The following is a 26,708-nucleotide window of genomic DNA, read 5'->3' as shown; positions in this document are numbered from 1 at the left end:
ATCGCGCGAAGCGCCGTCTGTGAATTTCCGCCGGCCGCGGTGGTCTCGCGGTTCTAGGCGCGCAGGCCGGAGCCGCGCGACTGCTACTGCCGCAGGTTCGAATCCTGCCTCGGGCATGGATGTGTGTGATGTCCTTAGGTTAGTTAGGTTTAAGTAGTTCTAAGTTCTAGGGGACTGATGACCACAGATGTTAAGTCCCATAGTGCTCAGAGCCATTTGAACCATTTTTTTGTGAATTTCCTTTCATCTCTTCTACCGTTGCAAATATTCGTCCTTTCAACGGGGTTTTCAACTCTGGAAATAAAAAAAGTGCACAGGGGCCAGGCCTGGAGGGTACAGAAGATGAGGCAGCACAGTGATTTCGTTTGTTGTGCAATAGTCACGCACCAACAGGAACGAAACGGCGGGTGCGTTATCGTGCCGTGGGGCGAACTTGGCTGTAACACGATGCATTCCAAGATTCTGTGTGAGGATTTATTGACATGATCCAACTGAAATGTTACATGTTTCTTCAATCACTCGACAGTCAGTCTTCGACTGGCATTCCTGAGATGGGCGTCGTCGGTAGACATCGAATGCCCTCCAGAACGAGGGTGGTCTTTAACTTCCATCCGGCCATTTTTAAACCATGTGAACCATTCGTAACACCGAGTACGACTTAATAACTTAAGCACTCTTCACCGTAGGCTTCCCGCGTCATTTGTTGTGTCTCTATAAAGGTTTCCTTGAGTTTCACGCAAAATTGAATGCATCCGCGTTGCTCCTCTAACTGTGCCATCTCGAAATTCGCAACGTTCTACTCAATACTGCAGTTAACAATATCTAACAGACATATAACAATGAAACTTCCGACAGTCACACATTAAACACAGACGCGTGCACGGAAGCCCCCCTAATTTTGCTCCTACCCACCATTGGCGTGAAATTACGAATGTTCCGGTAATGTTTAAACGGACCTCGTATAGCATATTGGCACGGAACGGTTCTCTCTTTTACCGATATTTTACCCGCGTTGTACACTGAGGTGACAAAAGTCATGGAATACCACCTAACATCGTGTCGGACATCCTTTTGCCCGGTGAAGAGCAGCAACTCAAGTAGAATGGACTCAACAAGTTGTAGGAAGACCCCTGTACAAATACTGAGCCATGGTGCCTCTATAGCCGTCCATCGTCCATATTTGCGAAAGTGTTATGTTTGCGAAAGTGTTGCCGGTGTAGGATTTTGTGCACGAACTAACCTCTCGCTTATGTCCCATAAACGGTCGATGCGATTCATGTCGGGCCATCTGAGTGGCCAAATCATTCATTCAAATTATCCAGAATGTTTTTAAAACCAATCGCGATCAACTGTGGCCCGATAACATGGCGCATTGTCATCCATAAAAATTCCACCGTTTTTTGGTAGCAGCAAGTACATGATTGGCTGCAAATGTTCACCGTGTAGCCGAACATAATAATCTCCAGTCTGTGATACGGTCAGGTGGACCAGAGGACCCAGTCCATTCCATGTAGACACAGCCCACACAATTACGGAGCCACAACCAGGTTTCACAGTGCCTTGTTGACAACATGGGTCCATGGCTTCGTAGCGTCTGCGCCCCACTCTAACACTACCGTCAGCGCTCACAAACAGACAACAGAAGTCGGAATTCATCTAACCAGGCTACGGTTTTCCAGTCGTCTAGGATTCAATCGATATGGTTACAAGCCCAGGAGAGACGTTGCAGGCGATGTGCTGTTAGCAAAGGTACTCGCGTCGGCTGTCTGCTGGCATAGCCCATTAACATCAAATTTCGCCTCAACGTCCGAATGGATACGTTTGTCGTACGTCCCACATTGATTTCTGCAGTTATTTCTCGCAGTGTTTCTTGTCTATTAACACTAACAACTCTACGCCAACACCGCTGCTCTCGGTCGTTAAGTGAAAGCGCCGGCCATTGCGTTGGCCGTGGTGAGAAGTATTCACTGTGGATCCTGGAATATTGAATTCCCTAACGATTTCCGAAATTGAGTGTCCCGTGGGTCTAGCTTCAACTATTATTCCGCGTTCAAAGTCTTTTAATTCTCATCGTGCGGCCATAATCGCGTCGGGAACCTTTTCACATGAATCACCTGAGTACAACTGACAACTCCACCAAAGTACTGCATTTTTACATCTTGTGTCAAGGTCTACAGACTTTGCCTTGTGTACGCGATACTACCGCCATCTGTATATTTGAATATCGCTGTTCCGTGACTTCATGTCACCTCAGTGAATATTTCTCTTCATGTTGCAGCCGTTTTCGGAAATACAAGGACAACTGAAGAAAACCTTAAGCTTTCAGCATTGGACTAAGAAACCTACCTTTTGAAAAGAGGCTGTATGGTTGAATATCTATATTTTTGACAGCAGCCAGGAGTAGGTAGCCTCCAAAGCCTGATGTGACAGGAATGTTTTCCGTACTTTGGTTATAATTACCTTCCTCTTCGATGCCGGAAGCATATTACTACGTAACGAGAATGAAACAACTGTCAAAAGTAGTGACATGTTTCAGTCATCTTACTGCGAGTTAAGATTACGCCTGTATTGCTAATTTTGCCATCAATAAGACACGAAAATTGCCAAAATAGTTCAAAGCTTTCTCTAGCTCATCAGAACCTCCCTGATAGTGTATCTCGACCCTCTCAGGAGCTGTCTTAGCGTTACTATCTCAGTTTAACGTGCATATCAAGCATAGACTGAGAAGGGAAATAGGAACTGTCTCAGGCTTGCTCCATTCTCAAGGGATTGTAGAAAGATTGCCGGTAAATTTGAACTGAATTTACTTGAAGAAAGACATACTGAATCTCTCGAGAACCTACTTAGCACACTCCTGGAGTTTACATTTCGGTTGAAATTTGTTAATGTTATTCAGCTCACCGTATACTGGGCCTAGAGGGTCAGTGAAATCAAGCTTAGACTAATTATAGCCCGCCTAGAGGCATGTAAGTTACCGTATCATTCTCTCCATACACCATTTGTGAAGTGAATACATTGTAAATAAAAGTACCCTCAGCCACACATATCATAGTGAGATACGAAGTATGACTGTAGACGTAGACTATTATTTGAAAAAAAAATGCCTGTCTCTTAAGCCTGGAAAAGACCACAACTCACTTCTGTACGTAATTAAAGTAATAGAAAAAGCTACTGAAATCACCAGTTGTGTTACCGACGTTCACCTCCAGATGAATACAGTACGTTTCTGGAACAAATACTCAGATGGAATCCAATGACAGTTCTTTAACGAACTGTATTTTTTGAAGGTTGTGTTCAGATGTTCAACAGGCATCGCTTTCTTTCCAGTTTAGACTTAGCATTCAACAAATGAGCAAAAATAGTCAGACATAATTCTTTGGACACTAAATTAGGTCATATATGCTTATCATTCCATAGACTTACAGCGAAGAGTTCCTTCAGGAGTTGGAACACATCACAAAAATGAAAGTACGTAATACCGGTACTTATTTGCGTAGGAATTGATGTGGTAACATTTCTTCCACAGATCCTAAGAGAGATGGTCCTCAAGGATCTGGAAAAAGTAAAAACTGTATAAATGTTTCATTGATATATTAATTAAGGTCTTATAACTAACATTTACAAGTACATATACTAAAGAACATAAAGACATTCCACGACCATTGTAGAACATTTCATAGAACACATGATGGAAATTTCGCAGATTTTGATGAAATGAAAGGAACTAGGCCGGACACAGTCCTGATACACAGACTTCTGTTAGGTATCCACTTTACTGTATTGGCAGAGAAAGAGTATTTTATATGCAAAGGGGCTTCAATGAATGAAAAAGCATGGAACGCTGCTGAAATAGGCGATAAATGGACTGAAACAGGACACTGGAATACAAAGAGAATTAATTATTGATGCTGAATGACTTGTTCAGTTGACGTATACTATGTGATCAAAAGTATCCGCACACCTGGCTGAAAATGACGTACAAGTTCGTGGCGCTCTCAATCGGTAACGCTGGAATTCAATATGGTGTTGTCCCACCCTTAGCCTTGACGATAGCTTCCACTCTCGCAGGCATACGTTCAGTCAGGTGCTGGAAGGTTTCTTGGGGAATGGCAGCCCATTCTTCACAGAGTGCTGCACTGAGGAGAGATATCGATGTCGGTCTGTGAGTCCTGGCAGGAAGTCGACATTCCAAAACATCCCAAAGGTGTTCTATAGGATTCAGGCGAGGACTCTGTGCAGACCAGTCCATTACAGGGATGCTATTGCCATGTGACCACTCCGCCACAGGCCGTACATTATGAACAGGTGTTCGATCATATTGAAAGATGCAATCGATATCCCCGAATTGCTCTTCAACGGTGGGGAGCTAGAAGGTGCTCAAAACATCAGTGTAGCCCTGTGCTGTGATACTGCCATGCAAAACAACAAGCGGTGCAATCCCTCTCCATGAAAAACACGACCTCACCATAACACCACCGCCTCCAAATTTTACTGTTGGCACTACACACGTTGGCAGATGACGTTCATTGGGCATTGGCCATATCCACATCCTGCCATCGGATCGCCACATTGTGCACCGTGATTCGTCACCCCACACAACGTTTTTCCACTGTTCAATCGTCCAATGTTTACGCTCTGTACACCAGGCGAGGCGTTATTCGGCATTTACCGGCGCGATGTGTGGCTTATGAGCAGCTACTCGACCATGAGATCCAAGTTTTCTCATCTCCCGCTGAACTGTCATGGTACCTTCAGTGGATCCTGATGCAGTCTGGAATTCCTCTTTGATGGTCTGGATAGATGTCTGCCTATTACACATTACGACTCTCTTCAACTTGTCGCGGTCTCTGTCAGACAAAAGACGAGGTCGGCATGTACGCTTTTGTTCTGCACGTGTCCCTTCACGTTTCCTTTTCACTATCACATCGGAAACAGTGGACCTTGGAATGTTTAGGAGTGTGGAAATCTCGCGTACGGGCGTATGACAGAAGTGTCACCCAGTCACCTAACCACGTTCGAACGTTTTGAGTTCCGTGAAGTGCCCCGTTCTGCTCTCTCACGATGTCTAATGACTACTGAGGACGCTGATATGGAGTACGTGGCAGTAGGTGGCAGCACAATGCACCTAATATGAAAAACGTTTTTTTTTTTTTGGTGTCCGTACATTTTTGATCACATAGTGTGATACGAAATATTTTTAAAATGTTAAAAATACACGGTAAATTAAAAATATACTAAAACGTTATTCAAGTGAAACTTCAAAGAGGAACCATATCCAAAATAAATACGGCATATATAGAAATTTCACTTTGCTAGCTCATGTAGGACAATAAGCAAATGAAACATTGAAGTGAAGATTCTTACTGACAGAAGGACTTTCATTGTATTGTCATGAACACTTCAGAATGGCCTAAGGGTCTGAATCATTTCACTTAAAGTTTTTGGTCCAGGTGGAGCTGCCATTCAATATATTTAGTAGTGACAGTTGTGGATGCCTTGTGTTCTAGAAAATAAGAAACATTTTTCACTCGTGAGTAGGGGTTGCGGTAGAACGTATCACAAGTGAAACTTATTCCAGCAGCTGTGTTACAAATTTGAAAGCAGTATGTGATACAAAGAATGAGAGTACCTCATCATCGTAGAAAGGCACCAAAATAAATATTATATATTTATTTAAGGATGAGTTCAATTATATCAATGTTTATTCTTTGTATAATGTTAACTTAGTGTCAGTGGTTGAGACAATATGAAATGCTAGTATGTAACTACTATAATACTGTAATAAAAAATAACTGGAGATAGAATGTTGCTTTTAAGTGGCTGCTGTATTAAGAAAAACAGTGACAGAATTAAATTCACTCAAAATTATTCTTTTAGCAAATATGAAAGATAAGAATCCAAGTGAAAGTGTGTTTATTTTTATTATAGCTCCGTTTCAACAGTACAATTTATTCAACTTTTTGTTATCAGCCTTATTTTTAACAGTTGCACTCTTCAGCTACTTTCTGAATTTATCAGTGGATATAGAGTTCTAGACTGGTTCATAAACTCCACTTACAGCAATATGGTTAATTTTTCCTTCTTCAGTATTTATATTTTTTGGTGTCCTGTGTTTCTATAATCTGGGTTTCATATTTATGCGTGAATTTTAACCATTATTAGTGTAAAAAACATTTTTTCAGGTGAATGCTTCTAAAATATTCAAAAGTAAAGACATCATGTAAACCACACTATGAAGAATGTAAACATATATGAGACCAGTAACAGCTGAGTTAAGAAAATTGTCATCTATAAAAAAAATCATAGTCTCTGAACCCCATATGTAAATATCAGAAACATGGTGTTTATGTTCAGAGGCGGCCGATGTGGCCGAGCGGTTGTAGGCGCTTCAGTCTGGAACCGCGCGACCGCTACGGTCACAGGTTCGAATTCTGCCTCGGGCATGTATGTGTGTGATGTGCTTAGATTAGTTAGATTTAAGTAGTTCGAAGTTCTGTGGGACTGATGACCTCGGATATTGAGTCCCATAGTGCTCAGAGCCATTTGAACCATTTATATTCAGAGTCCCCAGTTGATAGATGGATGAATATGACAACTTACTCCCTTGTCACCTTGAAGTATACCTTTAGAATTTCAGTTTGTTAACATTACAAGCAGTGTTTCCATATTTAATCAGCATGTTACATTCCTTTGAACAAAATTTTCTGATTCCATTTCACATATAGAAGTAGAGCATATTTCTTTTCGTGCTGCTTGGTCTAACATTTCTGTAACTGTAAGCAGGTAGCATATTTGCCGTTAGGTGCAGCTGGTTTTCAAGCAGTGCTTCAATAATCTGACAAGAAGTTATTGAAAGTAGTATTTGCGTACTGTTGTTTTTTATTTGAAGTTCCAAAAAACCATATCAGGAGTGTACACATGAATATAACAAGTTATCACAAAATGTTATCAAAATATTAAATCCAAATTACCATGTCTGTTCCAACAAAAAGCTATAGCTTGAATTTTTTTAAAAAAATAATGTATATATATTTAATTTGATGCACAGTGTTAAAATACAGTGTTAATATGACTTAACGAACGTTTACCTTTTGTCTTTTAGGGTACATATTTGGACACCATATATCCCATAACACCCCTTGGTGAATCATATCCAAAAAAACGACCAGAAATTGGACAAAGAATTCGTCTTAGCGCAGGAGATATCGCACAGACAAATTTACTTTATAAGTGTCCACGTAAGTATGCTCTGCATTTTTAACTACTTAATTTCATTAAAAATTCACAGAAAGTTTATAAACAACATGGCATGAACAAAATCTTTAGACATAACAACTATAATTGTTACAAGGGACGAGCTTTGATGAGCTGGGTATTACAAATAACTGTCTCATATCTTGAGTTCCCCTGAATTCCTGTAAGACAAACCATCTGTTCAAACAATTTGATGAAGGCTTCATCACAGGCTTCTTTCGGGAGGTCCTGAACCTACGCCCCACACACATTGAGTCTCAAATCACTGCCCATGGATGTAGAAATCAGATGGAACTCCAAAGGGCATTGGTGAGTGAGGAAATCCTTTGTTAACACCACACACTGAACTGGTGTGTTGTCATGACAGAGGAGAATCCTACACTCTCTTGATCTGGGTTGTGATTTCTTTAGCTTCTCCCCCAATAGTCATTAACAGAAAGGCCCAAAGATTTACTGCCGGTACTGGGCAAACTTGTAAATCGCTACTTTACTCTCAGTAAAGTCTGGGAACTAGCCCGCAGTATAATGCAGGAGAAGAATAAGCAAACACATCAGATGACTTCCGATCTGTCGATACGATCACTGCAGCCACCACAAACATCGCCACTGACTCAGCTGGCACATGTATTTGGATTCAAATGGTGTATAGAACCCCACTCCAGAGATGTGGGAGGAGGGATATAATTCACCAAAATGTCCCAAGAGGCCAGTTTGTTAACAAAGCTGGTGATGTCGACTGGGTTGCTTGCCAAAATATTATGCCCATAGGACAACGAGTTCTGACAGAACAAATAATTACACAGCATTCATTTCCCAACATTTTGTGCACTTTTCACTACCAGCAGTCAGGGCTGCTCTTGAAAGCCCCAAACAAATGAATGCTATTTTGCTCATAGAAGAAATTGTTACGGCCATGTTTCATCAATAATTATGAAATAAGATTCTTCTTTTGACTACCTGAAATTGAACTTTTCTATCACTTGTTGGCAGAACACAATAATGCCAGGAGCACAAATGATTGCAGAATTTTGTAACCCAGAGATTCTAATTTAGGTTCTTATAAGCTACAGGTGATCCAATCTAAAAAGTGCACTCAATTTTTTGATGGATCGGTCTGCTGGCAGGATCCATTTCAATCACCATACTGTCTCAAAGTTAGTCTTCAGCTGTAGCTGCTCTTACAGACCAACTGATCAGCTTTGGTCTTAAAGAGAGTGTCTCTCATTCTGATCTCATCAAATCAATGAAAAATTGTTATAATTCTTCAAGCTTTCCCAGCGAAATGTTGACATGTTGAATAATTGGATCTCCTGCGTATTGTTCATGTCATTCTCACATGATATTTCTATGGTGTGACTCGCTGTCCTGTTCAGGTTCTCCCTGAGACTGGTCCGTGGGTAGCTCAGGTCCAGTATTTATGTCTGAATGTAGCTAGGAGCTTCGAGTTTTGTCCGCGCCATGTCAGGTGCTCCATCTGCAGTCTGCACCTAACAGAGGCGGGTCTTGTTGCCCTGTCTTGTCACTGGTGCTCCAACCCCTGCATGCACCTGACCTGGCCGTCCTCCTTTGGTGTTCAGTCTATGCTCTGATGCTCTACTTCACGTCTGCACCATGCAAGGTGTTCTGTTTGAGTAGGTGCGGACAGCGTTTGGAGTACCAGCCACAAGAGAGAAAAACTAGAGCGGCTCCTGCTGGGAGTGGACTATGGATGGAGCACCTAACGCAGCGTGGACCAAAAAACAGAGCACCTACTGCCATGCAGGCATAAATACTGGATCTGATCCTCTCAAAGACCAGTCTCAGCGAGCACCTGAAGAAGACAGCGAATACGGCCATCGAAATATTGTGTGAGAATAACATGAACAAACAGCAGAAAACCCTATTATTCAACGTAACAAATTATTGGTGTTGTAGTTGAAGAGCTGCCCTAAGACTGCTGCAGACGTTCTAGCTATTGTTTTGTATGTATTCCTACTTACAATCATATACATTGTTCCTGTAGAAAAGTTCTCATTTCACCATTTCAGCTACAGTGCTGCGTTAGTCTGAATGGTACTTGTATAAACAAACAACAGAATTATAACCTACCCAGTTGGTCAAGCTTGCTGAAACTTGAAAAACTGACTATCAATATTGTTGGCGCTACAGACCATAGTTTTTTCTATCCTAATGATCAAATATTTATGTGCAGCAAAAATAATACTCCCTAAAATGGATTTTTGTGCAAATTATAACAGTGAAGCTAAGAATGGGAAATTCACAAATGGTGTATAAAATTGACCAGTCAGAGGTTTGGGTTTGCAAAAGAATATTTAGTTACTTCAAAGTAAGCTGAGTAATTAAGAAAAATTAGTTAGTAATTTGCCAACGGCCTTGCAGCAATGGTCACAACCGTTCCCGTCAGATCACCAAAGTTAAGCGCTGTCGGGCCGGGCTAGCACTTGGATGTGTGACCATCCGGTCTGCCGAGCGCTGTTGGCAAGCGAGGTGCACTCAGCCCTTGTGATGCAAACTAAGGAGCTACTTGAATGAGAAGTTACGGCTCCGGCCTCGGAAACTGACATACGGCCAGGAGAGTGGTGTGCCGACCACATGCCCCTCCATAACCCCATCCAGTGACGCCTGTGGGCTGAGCATGATACGGCGGCCGGTCGGTACCTTTGGGCCTTCATGGCCTGTTCGGGAGGAGTTTTTTAGTTAGTAATTTGAGGTAAAATAACACAATGGATATTTTCTGAATTTTTATCCGCGAGCAAAGAGTGGAAAATAGTAAATAGGGGATCAAATTGATCGTTATGAGGTCTAGTTTTGCTTGAAACTAATCAGGGTAATTAAGAAAAAATTATGTTAGTGACTTGAGGGAAAATTGAAATATTTCATGAAAACATGAATAGCTGCTCATAGCAACGTAAATGAAGTGTCAAAAAATATCAAATAGCCTTACAGTTGTAAACAGTATATATCACAATTAATTTGTATTTCGTACTTCAGCACACAGTCCACTCCTAAAATAACATTCATACTCTGCTCAGAAACTACTAGAACCTCATGCTCCAAACACAGTTCTCCTATGCTAAACTTCAGGAATACAAGTTCTATAATGGGATTACTTAATTTGGCTGTCAGTCATATGACACTGACTCCTATCACTGGCATCTCTGTTAAATGTTGTTAGTCTTTCAAATATTTTTGTAATAGATTCTGAGATAGCCAGCATTATGGTATCCAAGTCGATTACCACATGCTCTACCTTGTTGTATACAATTATATTAATTGCAAGTTGGCATACTTTCAGGTAAGTCTCCGTAATTTCCTCTTCTGGTGTTTAGCCTTGAACTGCTTAAGCAAATCTTCAAACGTTTTGCGTAATTCCAGTGCTTTATCTGCCCACCCCTGAGAAGCTCCAAGACACTGCTCATCCATAGATTTTTTCTCTACCCTACAGTTAATCAGTACCCGACATGTACATTCCTTTTTGAACATCATTACCATTGGAGCTACCTTACCTTTAGGATCAGTCTTACTATCAAGATAACCAAGCAGTTAGCGCTATTCAGGGGAAGGCTCTGTCCCTTGGCACTTTCCTCTAGTGATTACACTCTTTCCTGGATTCCAGAACTATCCTTCTTCATTTTATTTACTTCCCCCGTCAGCCCAGAACTATTTCCTGAACTCTCCTTTTCAAGACTTTCTTTCAGTTCCTCGTAGGTAATTTTATGGTTCACTAACTTTGCATTGGCTTGAGGATGCAGCTCTCGATGCAAAAATATCAGCATATGAACATTACAAGCACTCCTTAGTTACTCCAGAAACGTACTGCTTGAAACTACCTCACTATCTCTCCACCAGTATAGGCTTCTTGCCCGTTACTGGGGCCACTCGCCCCTCCTTCCCTGTATTCACGACACTACAGCTACTAAGGCATCCATCTTTGGCCCCTTGACCACTTATTACGCAACATCAGAAACTTCACAGAAAATTTTTTTCCAGCAATGTAGCAATACCACCATAATGGCACTAATGTATAAGCATCTCAGATGCTGCACATGATTTCAACAATCATTCGAAGGCTTTCTAATGTTTCTAATATATTTAAGTATCGACAGGTTTTCCGTTATTATTAAGAGTATGTGAAGTTGGGTACAGTGTGAGCACGATATAAATGATGTATGACACGATACGGTAGACTTAACACTTCACTGGACCAATATCTACAGAAGTAAAAGACACACAGCTGTTCACCTTGGATCCTAAGAACGAACTCAAGTCTCTGGTTACGTCACAGATATTGCACTCACAGCATGTCAGCAATGTACTGTATATCACAATGAACGTCACGATAAGTATACAGATCAAGAGAAAGCAGAGAAATTTTAGTTTATGTCGTAATTTGAAATTTTTGGCTCATTTCTCAAAAGATATTTTAATCTAACAGTCATCAGAACCCTATGTAGTCTCAAAACCAGTGGAGTGATCCTTGATTGGTTGGAAGCTACTACAAAGAAAGTTTTTAGCTCATGCACATCAGTTTCATTAAAGAGAATAGTCAGAAAACCAATAAATCTCAGTGACTCCAACAGAAATAAAGCTTTATTATATTGTATGAAATGTAATTTTACCACATAAGCTCTATCTCTTTCAACTGCCTTATGCCACAGTGGAACTGAGACTTCTGTACCTGCACAGTGGAAGTCAAGAACAGCATGCTTGAGCGACTGTTCAGTAGCTTTTACAAAGGTGTCATCATCTTCAAATGTTCTGCGAAGGATTCCTTGAGTTTACCGATGAGAAGGTAATTTCACGGTACCAGACAAGGTCTGTAGAGTGGGTATTTCAGTGTCGGCGACTCAAGCTTTGTGATCTCACTGGTGGTTTTCTCACTGACATGTGGCCAGGCATTCTCATGTGACAGCAAAGCATTATGTTTTTTCTGATGTTTTTGAACGCAACACACACTAGCGTGAAGGTTTTTATGAGTTGCCACATACTTATTAGAATTTATGGAGGTTCTGTGTTGCATGATGTCCACAAGCAATAGTCGTTTTGAATCAAAAACACAGCAGCAATCACTTTTCCTACTGATGGCACAGTTTTAAATTGCGCCATCTTCGATGCATTTGCATGATGCCATTCCATTTAATTCCTTTTCGTCTTTAGTTCACAGTGATTCAACCAGGTTATCTCGGAGGGCGAGCGATATGTTATTGAAAGAAAAAACCTTGTTTCACAAAGAGGCTAGCATTCAGCGCACGTTTGCCTAGCGATTATTCATATGATTTTGAAACGCATAGTTGTTGGTTTTTGAACATTTTTGAACACATTCTAAGTTGATTTATGAACGAATCATCAGTTGATTTTTGAATTTGTTCATAATGGACGTGACGTCTCTGCCAGGGGAATGCCCGTCGCATCAAGAAATAAAGAAGCTTTCCCGCAGACAAAAGGGGACGTGCTGAGCACAATGAACCCGAACTGATGAATGCCAGTCGCTATTGATATGGTAGATTGGATGTGCGAATGATAAGCGTTCTTATAATTGTTAGCGAAATCCATAGATTCATATAACCAGAGCGGAAATAGAAGACTAACAGAGTGACAGGCAAGAAAAATTACGTATTGTCTTCTCGGTGTATACAAGAAAGAGAAATTTTGACAGAAAAATTTTGCCGGATCGCTACGCTAACTATTAAGAGCCTGTTGTACAGTCCCCCAATAGGAGCCGCTTAGGTTCTGTTCTCGGAATAGCGCAGAAAACGCATTGTATGAACACGTAATAACTCGTAACAGGAGAATAAAAGCGGGATAACTAAACCGGTGATTCTGGCAGGGTTACTGAAGTTAACCGGAGAATAAGTTTTGACAAAGGCAGGAATAGTTACAGAATTAGTGGTAACAAGATCGATTTTGAGAACGAGGAAGGAGAAGAAATGAGGGCAACAACTAATATGAAAGAATGTGACGATTCCAAATTATATAAAACGTTTGTACTACTACTACTTCTTTTCCATCTCATGCTTGAGATGGAGCGTCTGAAGGAAATGTGAAACTATTTCCTAACGTATAACTTTTTGCATGTAGTAGGCTTAATAGGCATTTGATATTGGTACTTCTTGAATTATCTTCGTGGTATTTATGTTAATTGGGTAGATAAAAATGACAAACTCTGCCAAAACAGTCTCGTTTATCTGAAGCGTGTTACAATTGCTGCAATATTAGAAACGCCTATTTCGTTTTATCAAGCAGCCAGTGACAAAACAGACGTAATCAAATCAAGAAATCACACCGCTCTTGGGTAATATTCGTAGTATCAGCTTTTTCAGTATTAGACAACGATTTTTGATTTTTCATGTAGCGAGAAGTTTGATGAACTTTGATGATGTAATACGTAGATACTTTCGCAGAAAGCAAAGCCAGCCGCGTAAAGCTATATCAAAATTAGAAAGAAAAAATGCTGGGACCTAAGGATTGAAGATACATGTACAGTCTTGCTTGTCTCTTCTCTTTACTGGTTTTGTGTTTCCTATATTTAATTTTCTGCCACAGAAAAGAGAAAGTTGTTAGATAACAGAAAATAAAGTGTGCAAAGTTTCTGAAGAGTTATTCTCTCGGCCACAAATAATCTCACCCAGTTTTAATTGTATTTTTTTTTTTTTTTTTTTTTTTTTTTTTTTTTTTTTTTTTTTAGGAAGGTGGGTATGATGTCAAACCGACCAACTGGAAGTAGGAGAGGCACCACCGGACATTTTAATTTCCACTGTCCTGAGTATAGGTTTGATGGCCTCCATTACAAAATATACACGTTTTAATTCCACAGAGCGTAATACAGCGGCTTGCGGAAGAAGACTGCTGTGTGAAGAAGCGTGACACTGCACTTTGGCGCACTTAAGACCAAACGACATGTCTTACATTTCCTCGAACATATATGTTTTATATATCAAAATCTTCAGAAAGATGTGCGCTACAAAATGAGCATATTTTTAAAAAAATCTTTTTTTTATTTGTGACGCCCTACCTCCAACGCTCGTGTGGTGAGAAGCGAGGGGGGGGGGGGGGGGGGGGTCACCACTACCAAGTTTTTGCCCCGGTTTGGAAATATGAAATATCATAGATCCGGGGCTGATCAGAGTCCTTCCAAGGCAGCCACCTCCAATAATCTTGTACTACTCCAATGGTTTGCTGCACACTGTCTTCCGTGTTTCTTTGCGAGCATCTGTCAAAATTTTCGGAGTCCACCTATTTTCAACCTATTTCAGCTTCAAGTGTCTCAATATTCTATACAGACTCACTTCTCTTACTCCCAAGCGAGTTGACAGTTCATTCACCGTTAATGTGTTTGTCATACAAAATCAGATTGTGAATATGCTGAATACTGTCAGGAGTCTGTGCAGGTTTCATCAAACACTTTCGGTTTACAAGCCATGTCACTCCGAATAAAATATTTGAGCTTTCGATAACTGTCTCTGCCATCGTCATCAGGATTTAAAAATCACTGGCCACGGGTGCTGGCACTGTGTTATGCTCGTATGTATGCAGGACCAGCATCCTTAACCTCCCAGATAGGGCCGAAGTAACGCAAGCTTGGTAGGCAAATTGGGCAGCTCATAGCAGCTTCGTTCACCGCTGCAGTGAATGACATCAGATGGCGCGAGAGGCCGGCGCATCGTTTGAAATTGCTTTTCCCGCCGCCCTGTCGTTTCTTTTGCTCAATGTCCAGAGCTCGCCTCTATGCCCTGTGTGCTTATGGTCTTGTGTTAGAATTGTTGCTGTTAACTGTAATTCCGGCCGCTTCTTTTATAACATAATCCTTCGTCTTTTCAAACTGTATTTTATGCCCGTTTTCTAGGCAACATTCAGTCATGGCGGAGTTATCAAGTTCCCTTCGTTTAATAGATCGTCAGTTCTCTGCACAACACTCAGCAATAGCGCGAATAGTTCATCCTATGTAAATGCTGTCGCATTCACAGGGGATACGAAACACATGACCTAACTTGATAGTTGCTGCTCCACAGTATGGGAGAAATGCAATCTGATTGGCCTCTTCTGCCGATTCAGGAGACGTCTTTCATCAGTGGCACCAGAAAACTTTTTCTATTCTCTCTTGCTGTAACTATTTTCCCTGAACACGCTCTTCAAATGCTGAAATTCAGATTCTATGGTCCTAACGTGCCCAGAACCGTTTCCATGTATACAGGGTGTTGAAGTACTCGTTAGTGTGCGTAGATTTCCTGTACACTGAATGTGTCTTCCACTCAACTAAAAAATCCAAGAACAGAAGCTTGCTATCCCTCTCTATCTCGACAGTTAATTTAATAATGGAATGGCCACCATTCAGGCGGTTCACAAACTGCTGCAGTAGGGGAGAGTGGGGCACATTGAACCATAAAAAATATTTCTTCGTGTTACTCATTCAATAATTTTATTACAGAGTTGTGATTTACAGATGTTACAGTTTAATCATCCAAGTATCAAATGGCCTTATATGTGAGGTACAATGAACCACTTTAAACACGTTCATTGAAAGAACCTATTTAGCATACAGAGTAAGTGTAAATGTACTTTAGACATAATGTTTACATATATTCCATGAGTGAATCATATAATTAAATCTGTTGGCACACTCTCATGTAACTTATTTTGGAATTACCGAACATCCATGGACTCGAACCTGATTCCAAATTTGAAATACGATTTTTGTCTCTTTGTCACACCATCAGTAGCAGGTCACGGGAGCATGTAAAGTATGTTGCTAGCTGGAACAAAAGCTTCATCCTTTACCTGAGGAAGATACACTACTGACCATTGAAATTGATACACCACGAAGATGACGTGCTACAGACGCGAAATTCAACCGACAGGAAGAAAATGCTGTGACATGCAAATGATTAGCTTTTCACAGCATTCACACAAGGTTTGGCGCCGGTGGCGACACCTACAACGTGCTGACATGAGGAAAGTTTCCAAACGATTTCTCATACACAAACAGCAGTTGACCGGCGTTGCCTGGTGAAACGTTGTTGTGATGCCTCGTGTAGGGAGGAGAAATGCATACCATCACGTTTCCGACTTTGATAAAGGTCGGATTGTAGCCTATAGCTGTTGTGGTTTATCGTATCGCGACATTGCTGCTCGCGTTGATCTAGATCCAATGACTGTTAGCAGAATATGGAATCGGTGGGTTCAGGAGGGTAATACGGAACGCCGTGCTGGATCCCAACGGCCTTGAATCACTAGCAGTCCATATGACAGGCATCTTATCCGCATAGTTGTAACGGATCGTGCAGCCACGTCTCGATCCCTGAGTCAACAGATAGGGACGTTTGCAAGACAACAACCATCTGCACGAACAGTTCGACGACGTTTGCAGCAGCATGGACTATCAGCTCGGAGACCATGGCTGCTGTTACCCTTGACACTGCATCATAGACAGGAGCGCCTGTGATTGTGTACTCAACGACTAACAAGGGTGCACGAATGGCTAAACGTCATTTTTTCGGATGAATCCAGGTTCTGTTTACAGCATCAGGAGGGTCGCATCCGTGTTTGGCGACATCGCGGTGAACGCACATTGGAAGAGTGTATTCGTCATCATCATACTGGCGTATCACCTGGTGTGATTGTATGGGGTGCCATTGGTTACAGGTCTCGGTCACCTCTTGTTCGCACTGACGGCACTTTGAACAGTGGACGTTACGTTTCACATGTGTTACGACCCGTGGCTCTACCCTTCATTCGATCCCTGCGAAACCCTACATTTCAGCAGGATAGTGCACGACCACATGTTGCAGGTCTTGTACAGGCCTTTCTGGATACAAAAAATGTTCGACTGCTGCCCTGGCCGGCACATTCTCCAGATTTCTCGCCAATTGAAAACGCCTGGTCAGTGGTGGCCGAGTAACTGGCTCGTCACAATACGCCTGTCACTACTCTTGATGAACTGTGGTATCGTGTTGAAGGTGCATGGGCTGTACCTGGACGTGCCATCCAAGCTCTGTTTGACTCAATACCCAGGCGTATCAAGGCCGTTTTTACGGCCAGAGGTGGTTGTTCTGGGTACTGATTTCTCAGGATCTATGCACCCAAATTGCGTGTAAATGTAATCACATGTCAGTTCTAGAATAGTATATTTGTTCAATAAATACCCAATTATTATCTGCATTTCTTCTTGATGTAGCAATTTTAATAGTCAGTAGTGTAAAACTTCACTCTCATTTTTTTCACTTTTTCTCAAAAATGATACCTGATAGTCTCCTGCGTCATCCTTCGGTTTCAAAATCTTCCCCACATAGTAAACTGGTGTTTTGTTTTTCAGTTCAAGTTCGGTCAAAACGAAATTAGCTGTTTCTGGTAATTTGTCCAAGTATTCAAAGTTGTGCTCAGATTCGCCACACACATCCACATTGACATCACTGTCTTCATAATGCGCCTCACTAATGTCGTCATCTGATTCCTGCTCATAAAGCTTGCGGTTGACCTTTTTATTGGGATGTTTTGTGGCTTGCAACAAATATTTCCCCGGTGTATCAGTTGCATTTAAACTTCGTCCTCTCTTACGTTTATTGATCTTCTTTCTGTTCTCTGCTTTTGGATATCCTCGAATTATTTCAGGAGAAACTCCATTAGGAAAAGCTGTTTGGGTGTTAAGTACTGCCAGCCGGAGTGGCCGTGCGGTTCTAGGCGCTACAGTCTGGAACCGAGTTACCGCTACGGTCCCAGGTTCGAATCCTGCCTCGGGCATGGATGTATGTGATGTCCTTGGGTTAGTTAAGTTTAATTAGTTCTGACTTCTGGGTGACTGAAGTTAAGTCGCATAGTGTTCAGAGCCATTTGAACCATTTTGTTAAGTACTGCAGATGGTCCTGCTTGCTGCACATCTTGTGGCTGGCTGACATCGACTGAGGCTTGTCCTGCAGATCGTGCATCCTTGATATGATGGAGAGAATTAACATCTGAAGTTGATCTGTTTGCCTCCACGACCCTGTCTGTTACTTCACTGACCATAAAGTCTTCGTCAGTGAAGATGTCTTAATCAAATGGAAATATTCCACATTTCTTGAAAGCCGAACATATGTTAGTAGGTGTCATTGGTTTGTCGTGAGCAATTTTGACACATACAGCTACATCAGAGTAGTGAGAGGAGTGCCTTTTTTGTGAAGAAGTTTTGAATTTAATGCTGAGTAATAAGTTTCCTTGAATGAAGAGAACATTCCTACATCTAGAGGCTGCAGTTTGTTTGAGGTATGTGGAGGTACAGTTAGCATAATCACCCTATTGGCTTTTGCTACATCTGTTACCTCAATTGACAGATAAGTTTCATGATTGTCTAAAAGTAGAAGCGCAGGATTGTCTTTGCTACTACTGAATTTGTGGATGAAATGATTCACGACATCCACAAAAAGTTCGCTATTCAGCCAGCCACTCTTTATTGCTAACCCCAGGGTGCCTGTTGGTGCATATGTTGTTTAAAATGTACTCGAGGAAATATCATTGCCGGGGGCAGGGGAAAGTACCACCTGCACTGATTATGCAACAGGTGGTCACTACGACACCACGTTCTGCACTAGTTGCTTGTAAAATCTGTTTACTTTCCTTTTGTGCCACTACCTTTGGAAGCCTGTCTGGTACAGTTGAGGTACTTGCTTCATTCAGATTGAAAACCCTTGTACCATCAGCGAAAGTAGGGTATCTCTGGTAAAGGTCTTTCAAGTTTTTGAAGAAATTCGGAACTATACCGATTAAAGGATGTTGTTCTGAATAAGCTGCAGCCGCGCGGGATTAGCCGAGCTGTCTACGGGCGCTGCAGTCATGGACTGTGAGGCTGATTCCGGCGGAAGTTCGAGTCCTTCCTCGGGCATGGGTGTGTGTGTGTGTTTGTCCCTAGGATAATTTAGGTTAAGTAGTGTGTAAGCTTAGGGGCTGATGACCTTAGCAGTTAAGTCCCTTAAGATTTCACACGCATTTGAACATTTTTGATAAGCTGCAGCCCTCTGGGGTTCAGATACTTAAACTGGGATTTCGTTTCATGAACCCATGGAACCAGTTTACACCACCCATTCCCTCCATCCAGTTCTCAGGATATTTCAGACAATTTTTCACAGCCGGTTCAATTGCTAAGCGCCTGCATGCTGTAGTGTCAACACCAAAGCATATCTTAGAAGAATGCAACAAATACTCCACTAATTGTATTTCCTGCTCCAGAGGAAATACCTTTCGATTTTCATAGTTTGGTTTCAATCTTTCACTGGAACCACATTTAATGTTTTGAACATATCATCGAAGAGTAGGGTAAGGTACTGAATGAGATATAGCTGCTTGGTGAACTGCCATACCCTCATTAAGAACATCCTGTACAGCTTTTTGCATAACATTGTGGTCAGTTTTACCTCTGTCCGTTTTCCTGCGGTACAAACGAACCATCTTCAAACGTGATAATATAAAACAGGGCTGTTGAACGCCTGTAATTTCAAAGCCTAATACCTACACATATGTATTTACCCATGCTTGTATTTATCTAGTGTGCTTGTATTGGATAATTAAAATATTCCTCGGGCACAATGGACCACCCTGGGGCACAACGAACCATTGCTCATTGTGCCCCAGGAGAGCTTGGTTCAGTGTGCCCCAACAGTACATATTTCAAACAAAGCTTATATATATGAAGATCTATATGATTAAAATACAGTATTGATATTGTTACAATGACCTTCCTCTAAAATTTTGTGACAAGTGATTGAACGAAATTCAGTCTATCTACGTCTCCAAAAATTACTCCACTGTCGCGAAACTAACATATTGCCAGTACAACACTAATGGTAGGAACTAAATCCTGCAGAAAACAAATGGCAGTCGATAGAGCAGTACTGACAACATATGCACAGAGGAAAAAATAATTGACCACCTGATACTGAAATTATGCTACCTGATTCATTGTGCCCCATGGTTCAGAGTGCCCCACTCTCCCCTACATTCACCATGAAGCCATATTAGAATACTGTCGTCAACATACCGTAGGAAGCAAGATGGATGCAACCTAGTAGAATTCAGAGCTTGCTCCTCAAAATGCTCCATGAAGAATTTCACATCGGCTGGAGACAATGAGGATCCCATGGCTGTGTTACGTCAACATGTAATATCCATTGCAGTACAGGAAGTACATTGTCATTAGCACATGGTGGAACACCTTACAAACCCAGGTTTAAGCTATTGTGCCAAAAAATCCAGTGTCACTTTTACTTCACCCTAATAAAAAGTGACCCAAGGTCCAGACTAATCATTATGTCATTTTGGTCTATTTTTATTATCCTGAGGGTCTCAAAGGATGACTGCAAGCTAACAACCTGATTTTTATAGGTCACTGTTACAATATTCATGGCCTGTTAGACCAGCTAAAGTAAAACTGTTTTTTAGATTTCAGTTTTGACAGCACTTGGTCACAACAGTCAAGATTAGGTATTTTGTGTATGATAAATCTATTAAAAGTGCATAACTATGTTTCATTCTGATAGTGTATTAATTCTGTAAATATTAGCTGTTTGTGTGCTGTAGTGTATTCATGTATTTTGGCAATCTCCTGACAAATGATCAGAGTAGTGAGTACTGTATTCAAATGTTTTGTGTTTTTTGTGTGATACATTCTGACTTCTTCCACACCCACAAGAATCGTTTCATTTTTGGGTCTATGGAATGAAAACTGAATCTAATCTAAAGAGGAACAGCTTCCTTGAGTATCTTCAGCAATCCACAAAGCCTGGGAGGTGTGGCGGCACATGGCATGAATTTCTTCACAGCTTCTTCTTGCATACCAGATTTTCCTTTTCTTTCTTAAAGGGATCTGTGAGGATTGGAGATAAACTTCCGATGTGTATAGTATTCAGCACCTTCAGGTGGTGGTCTTCTGTGCTCAGAATCACAATGGTATTTCCTTTATAGGTTGGAAAAAATCATGAATTCCTTATTCTAATGTAATAAAGGTAAGCCATATCATTCCTCCCAGCTAATATTGGATTTCAGTGGCTTAGCTTTTGCTAGGATATGGCTGGTAGTTATTCTGCCATCCTCAGCTGTGCCAAGAGAGAGAGACCTGATGCACTACTCTGTTCCACCAGCAACAACCAATATGGCAGATATCACAGGGCTGGAGAGAAATAGAGCACTCTATACTACAACAGAGCTGTCATCCATTTCTTGGTGAGAAAAATAACAACTGTTCTGTGGAGCTCACCTGACTCCAGGTTGGCATCTTCTCGAGTTAAGTGGTCAAACTTGGAACACTGCTTAGACATTCTCTTTCACAAACTCACATGCTGCTGCACTACTATAGCTGTATCTACACACTCATAGTTGAATGGTGACAAAGTTGATGCCAGAAGTATGTGACAATGAAGCAAGCCTTTGGCATCAAACTGAACTCATACCATGTCTGTTGTATTCAGTATCTCACTATGGCATGACTATACTATTCTTCTTCAAAATTGTGTCTACTGCATCAAAAGTGTGGTTCAAAATAATTATCAAATACTGAATTATACCCACAAATTATAGTTTCATTTACAATCAGTTAGGATTAATGCTCCCTGAGACAATCTATAGAAAACAATGTGGGTGTGTTTACAAGTAGTAGTTTTATTCACCTGTGGATCACATACAAAAGAATATTTAGCATGTTACGTAATTGTAGTTTAAGAATAAAAATCCCAATTTTTATACACAAATATTTACATACTTATAGGTCTAGTTATTACGGTAGTACAAGTAGATGATTGGGGACTCTTAGTAGGAAATACCCTGTCATGTGCATAAAGGAATTTAGAGAATCAATACAACACCTTAATCAGGATATCTGTATGGGAATTAGACCAACCATCTTCCAGAATACAAGTCCAGTCTGTTAAAAGCAGTACAAACTCATTCACTTTATCCGTTGTTTCCAACATGTTTCTGTTTATAAATTCTTGCACTGAAGTTATTTCATAATATAAAAAGCTAGTGCTACTCTGTTCATTCATTTTACAATGTCAGTTACTACTACAGCTACTACTACTATTAGTACTAGCACAGTGCACCCACAAAGTCTCTCCACAGTGGCGAGCTCTGCAAGTCTCACCTTGTGGGTTGCATAAGAGTGGCAGCAAATTCATGTCACTATTTACACTAGGGGCCAAGATTTACTGCTTGTGGCTGCACTTCTGTCAGGAGATTGGATTCAGCATTATTTTAATTAAAACAATGAAATTAAATAATTATATTAATTACATTTAAATACACTTTACTCATCAGTTTTGCCATGAAGAGACAGTCCATGCATGGCCTAAGCTTGAAATCATCCTCTGAGGCAAACTGACAGTCTGAACAAGGCACACAAGCGATATTGTCACTTTCATGACTGTTGACACAGTGTGCTCTAATGAACTGCATTGTGAGTGGATGTCTACCTGTACAGGGTGAGGCAAACGAAAGTGGCCCAGATGAGTGGATACGATTGGAGTTGAATGTATGCAAATAACTATACCTCATGATGTGCACACCATGTGTATGCCTACCACATGATCCACTCCAGCTCAGAGCATAGTGTTGGCTATGTTAGTGTGAGTGGAGCCGTGCAATGGGAATGATGGTGCTCACAGTGGAGCAGTGGGTATTTACTGTGGAGTAATGGTGCCAAAGTGACAGTAAAGAGTGCCATACAATGCTTAGTCTGAGAATGGCATCAGGCAGGATCTGTTTTGAGCAAATCAAAAAACATTCTGAAACATTCCCATACACCAGGGCCCAAAAGTGCCATTAACATCTGTTATAGTCAGGTTAGTACTATATTTCGTTTCCTCTGCTGTGTTTCTTTGCACCCTGGAACTCTGTTCTCCAGGCCACTTTTATTTGCCCCACCCTGTACTTACATTATGTTGGTGGCTGCAGGTAACAGTTTCCTGTGGTCAAAAGTATACTGAGAAAGAGTTTTCCAACAAAAAATCAAAAGAAAGCTTTTCAAGACATCACAAACTAATTTATTTACAAGGTATATGCAGCTTCTGAAGGTCATAATGAATGAAAACCCTCTTTACAGCTCGTAAAACTTGGTTTTAAATGACCACACTACCAGCTTCATGGCTTATAGCCACGTCTTCAGGTGCAACCTTAATTATGATTATAAACTTTACTCCAATTTCGGACACTAGTGGCAAATTTAGCACTGGGAATGCAAGAAAGATGTATAGAAATGTTTCCATATGTAATTAATTAGGAATGGGACACGAGTAGAAAAGGCCAAACAAGTGAGAGAGGCATAATGTTGATTTTACTATTAACCAGAGCTTACACAAGTTCTTCAATATGAGCACAGGAGATGTCAATGAGATTCTGCAGAATTCAAGATTTTCACCTGGTGGCCATATTTTGAACTAATTTTTTTCCAAAATAAGTAGGTTAGCATATCTACCAAGTTTCACTGCCATACAATAACTACAGCCTACACGGGAACTTCGTGAGTAGCTGCACATTAAGAATAACCACCCTGTGTAAGAACAAGAAACAGTAGCTGAAGGCTAAAACCTAGGTTGCAGTGGAGGTTCGAGTCCTCTCTCTGGCATCGGTGTGTGTGTGTTTGTCCTTAGGATGATTTAGGTTAAGTAGTGTATAAGCTTAGTGACTGATGACCTTAGCAGTTAAGTCCCATAAAATTTCACACACATTTGAACTTTTTTTTCTAAAACCTATCTTGAAGATGTAGCTCATTGCATAGTCAGTCATGGAAATATGAAATACTGCAGGGCCATAGGTACAAAGTAGAATGAACTAAGCACACTGGCTTCTTCCCTGCCTCAAACCAGACATGAGATGTGTAGCTCGCAAAAGTAGGCCAAAAAAAAAGTTCAAATGTGTGTGAAATCTTATGGGACTTAACTGCTAAGAACATCAGTCCCTATGCTTACACACTATTTTACTTAAATTATCCTAAGGACAAACACACCCACCCATGCATGAGTGAGGACTCGAACCTCCGCTGGGACCAACCGCACACTCCAGGACTGCAGCGCCTTAGACCGCTCGGCTAATCCCATACGGCTGCAAAAGTAGGCCTTGCCTTCACTGGCAACCAGGAAATGTTGACAGCCCTGGTAAACAATAACTATAATGTTGGCACTATTCTGCAATGTACACATGACTAAGATCACTGGTTCCCTCCATTACAATATAGTTAACCATGTGAGCAATCAAAATAGTTATAATGCTTCAAGTTCAAATGACCGTATACTATCTTTTTTGTATCTAAAGGTTTCCACTTCCTCCAATACATTCAAAACCTGGCCTTTTCCCTTTTCTTCTTTTCTTTCTATTTTTTTATATTATTATTATTTTTTACCTGAGCAGAAGACTTAGAGATAAAGAAAATGTTTCCTATAACAAATATAATGCAGCTCATGTCTACTGCAATGTTGAATGAGACAGAGAATATCTCAAGCAAAAAGAAGCTTTCAAACTTTATCAAGAACTCTATAAAGATTAATTAATAGAGACCAGGAGCAACTACACAGCAAACAATATTCTGCATTCACATTGTGTTACTGCAGTGATAAACAGTTTTAGAATGTGCAGAGACAAATCCTGTGTGGACTTTATTATTACGTACAATGAGATATTCATAAAAGAGCAAATTGAGATGACAGATATATTCAATGAATACATTTCTTCATCAGGGGGAGCCTTCTATAACAAAAATAAAGAGCTGCAGCATAATTTTAAAGGGAATCCATTTGAGCATAGCATATATCTAGCACCCACAAATTCCAAAGGAATAATGAGCATCATTAGCTCTTTAAAATCCTCCAGTTCTTCAGGTTATGATGACCACAGTATTAATGTATGAAAGGTGTGTAGGCAAAGTGTCTCTGTACCTCTGTCTGTAGCAGTAAATAATTTAATAGAGTAAGATATTGTAACTTCCAGATATACTAAAAATAGTCCAGGTAACACAGATCTTTTAAAAGGGTGACAAATACAAAACAGAAAAATACAGACCAATCTTGATACTTCCTGTGCTTTTCAAAATTTGTCTCAAACAAATGCAATCTAATGCTTCAGAATCAGAATGGATGCCTAAACTGTAAATGAACTGCCAAAGCAGCTTCTCAGTTAATTGAAGGGGTATTAAGTAGCATCAACAACAAGGAACTTTACAGATATATTACCTAGAACTTGAGAAAACTTTCCACTGCGTGAACATTACTGTTCTATGGAACATTGGCAGCAGAGGCACTGTATATGATGTAACATAGTCATACACAAGTAACTAAAATCAGTTTGTACTGTTTAGACAAAAAGTGGAGTTTACAAATCTAAAATCACTAAATGAAAGTATGAGGTGCCACAGGGCTTGTTATAGGATCCTTTTCTGTTTTTTGTTAATGTAAATTACATGAAACATTTCTCTCTAAGTTCAAAAGTAGTTCTATATGGAGATGATAAGCCCATCAATTGTAAGACTGAATCATTTAATGAATTTGAGAGCCACTTTAAATATTTGACATATGAAATTGATCAATACTTTAATAAAAGTCAGCTAAATGTTAGCATGACTATGACGTGTCTCATGGAGTTTAACAAATTAAACTAGCCATTGCCAATAAATTGGTATAAAAAGAGGGGACACACATGTTGACTCACTAGTGTGTAAGTTATCTAAGACTATAATTTCACTCAATATGATTACCAAGTTCTGCAAAGACACTCTTGTGCCAAACACTGCATACCATACTTTATTTTCATCACACTTGAACTACAGAGCAAGAACCAGAGCAAATCTAAATAACTTACTGGTACTTTAAAAAAGTGCTATAAGAATCATCTGTGCAACTAAATATAAGGAATTAAGACATGGCTTGTTTCCAAAAACTGCTGTATGTCGAAGCCATATTGCTTGTTAAAAGAATTTCTTTCACTTTCACCATAGTTCTGCACCGATCGCAGGGTCGGCATGGCGACAACAGATTTGGGGATGTTAGTTTTAGGGGTGGCTGGATGCCTTTTCTGTACAATACCAAATATAAAGAAACATTTTACGTCACCAGACACAGAACAGCACTCTATGAAAAGGGTCCAAAATATGCAGGATTAAAATTAAACAATGCACTGCCCAATTTGGTTATGGCTCTTCTCCCAACAAAGCTTAAGTTTCCGGCTAAGAAATTCCTGCTTTCTGCTACAAAACACTCTTTACACATAAGAATATGCATATACATTATGTGATCAAAATTATTTGGACACCTAGCTGAAAGTGACTAACAAGTTTATGACACCCTCCATCAGTAATGCTGGAATTCTATATGATGTTGGCCCGTCCTTAGCCCTGATGACAACTTCCAATCTTCTAGGTGTATGTTCAACTAGGTGCTGATGTGCTGGAAGTTTTCTTGGGGAATGGCAGCCAATTCTTCACGGAGTAGTGTACTGAGGAGAGATACTGA

The 26,708-nt window shown here is 40.6% G+C and overlaps 1 protein-coding gene across 1 annotated transcript in view; it reads left to right on the top strand.

Annotated features, from left to right (window-relative positions):
• The window catches only part of LOC126298241 (tolloid-like protein 1), a 549,015-nt gene that overhangs the window by 370,356 nt on the left and 151,951 nt on the right, over positions 1-26,708 (top strand). Inside the window, exon 6 of the mRNA XM_049989546.1 lies at positions 7,103-7,238. Coding sequence (XP_049845503.1) covers positions 7,103-7,238 — 136 coding nt within the window. The remainder of the gene's footprint in view (positions 1-7,102; positions 7,239-26,708) is intronic.

The sequence above is a fragment of the Schistocerca gregaria genome, chromosome X (genome assembly GCF_023897955.1).
Source record: "Schistocerca gregaria isolate iqSchGreg1 chromosome X, iqSchGreg1.2, whole genome shotgun sequence".
NCBI classification, from domain to species: domain Eukaryota; kingdom Metazoa; phylum Arthropoda; class Insecta; order Orthoptera; family Acrididae; genus Schistocerca; species Schistocerca gregaria.
This window is presented reverse-complemented; position numbering and strand designations above follow the sequence as displayed.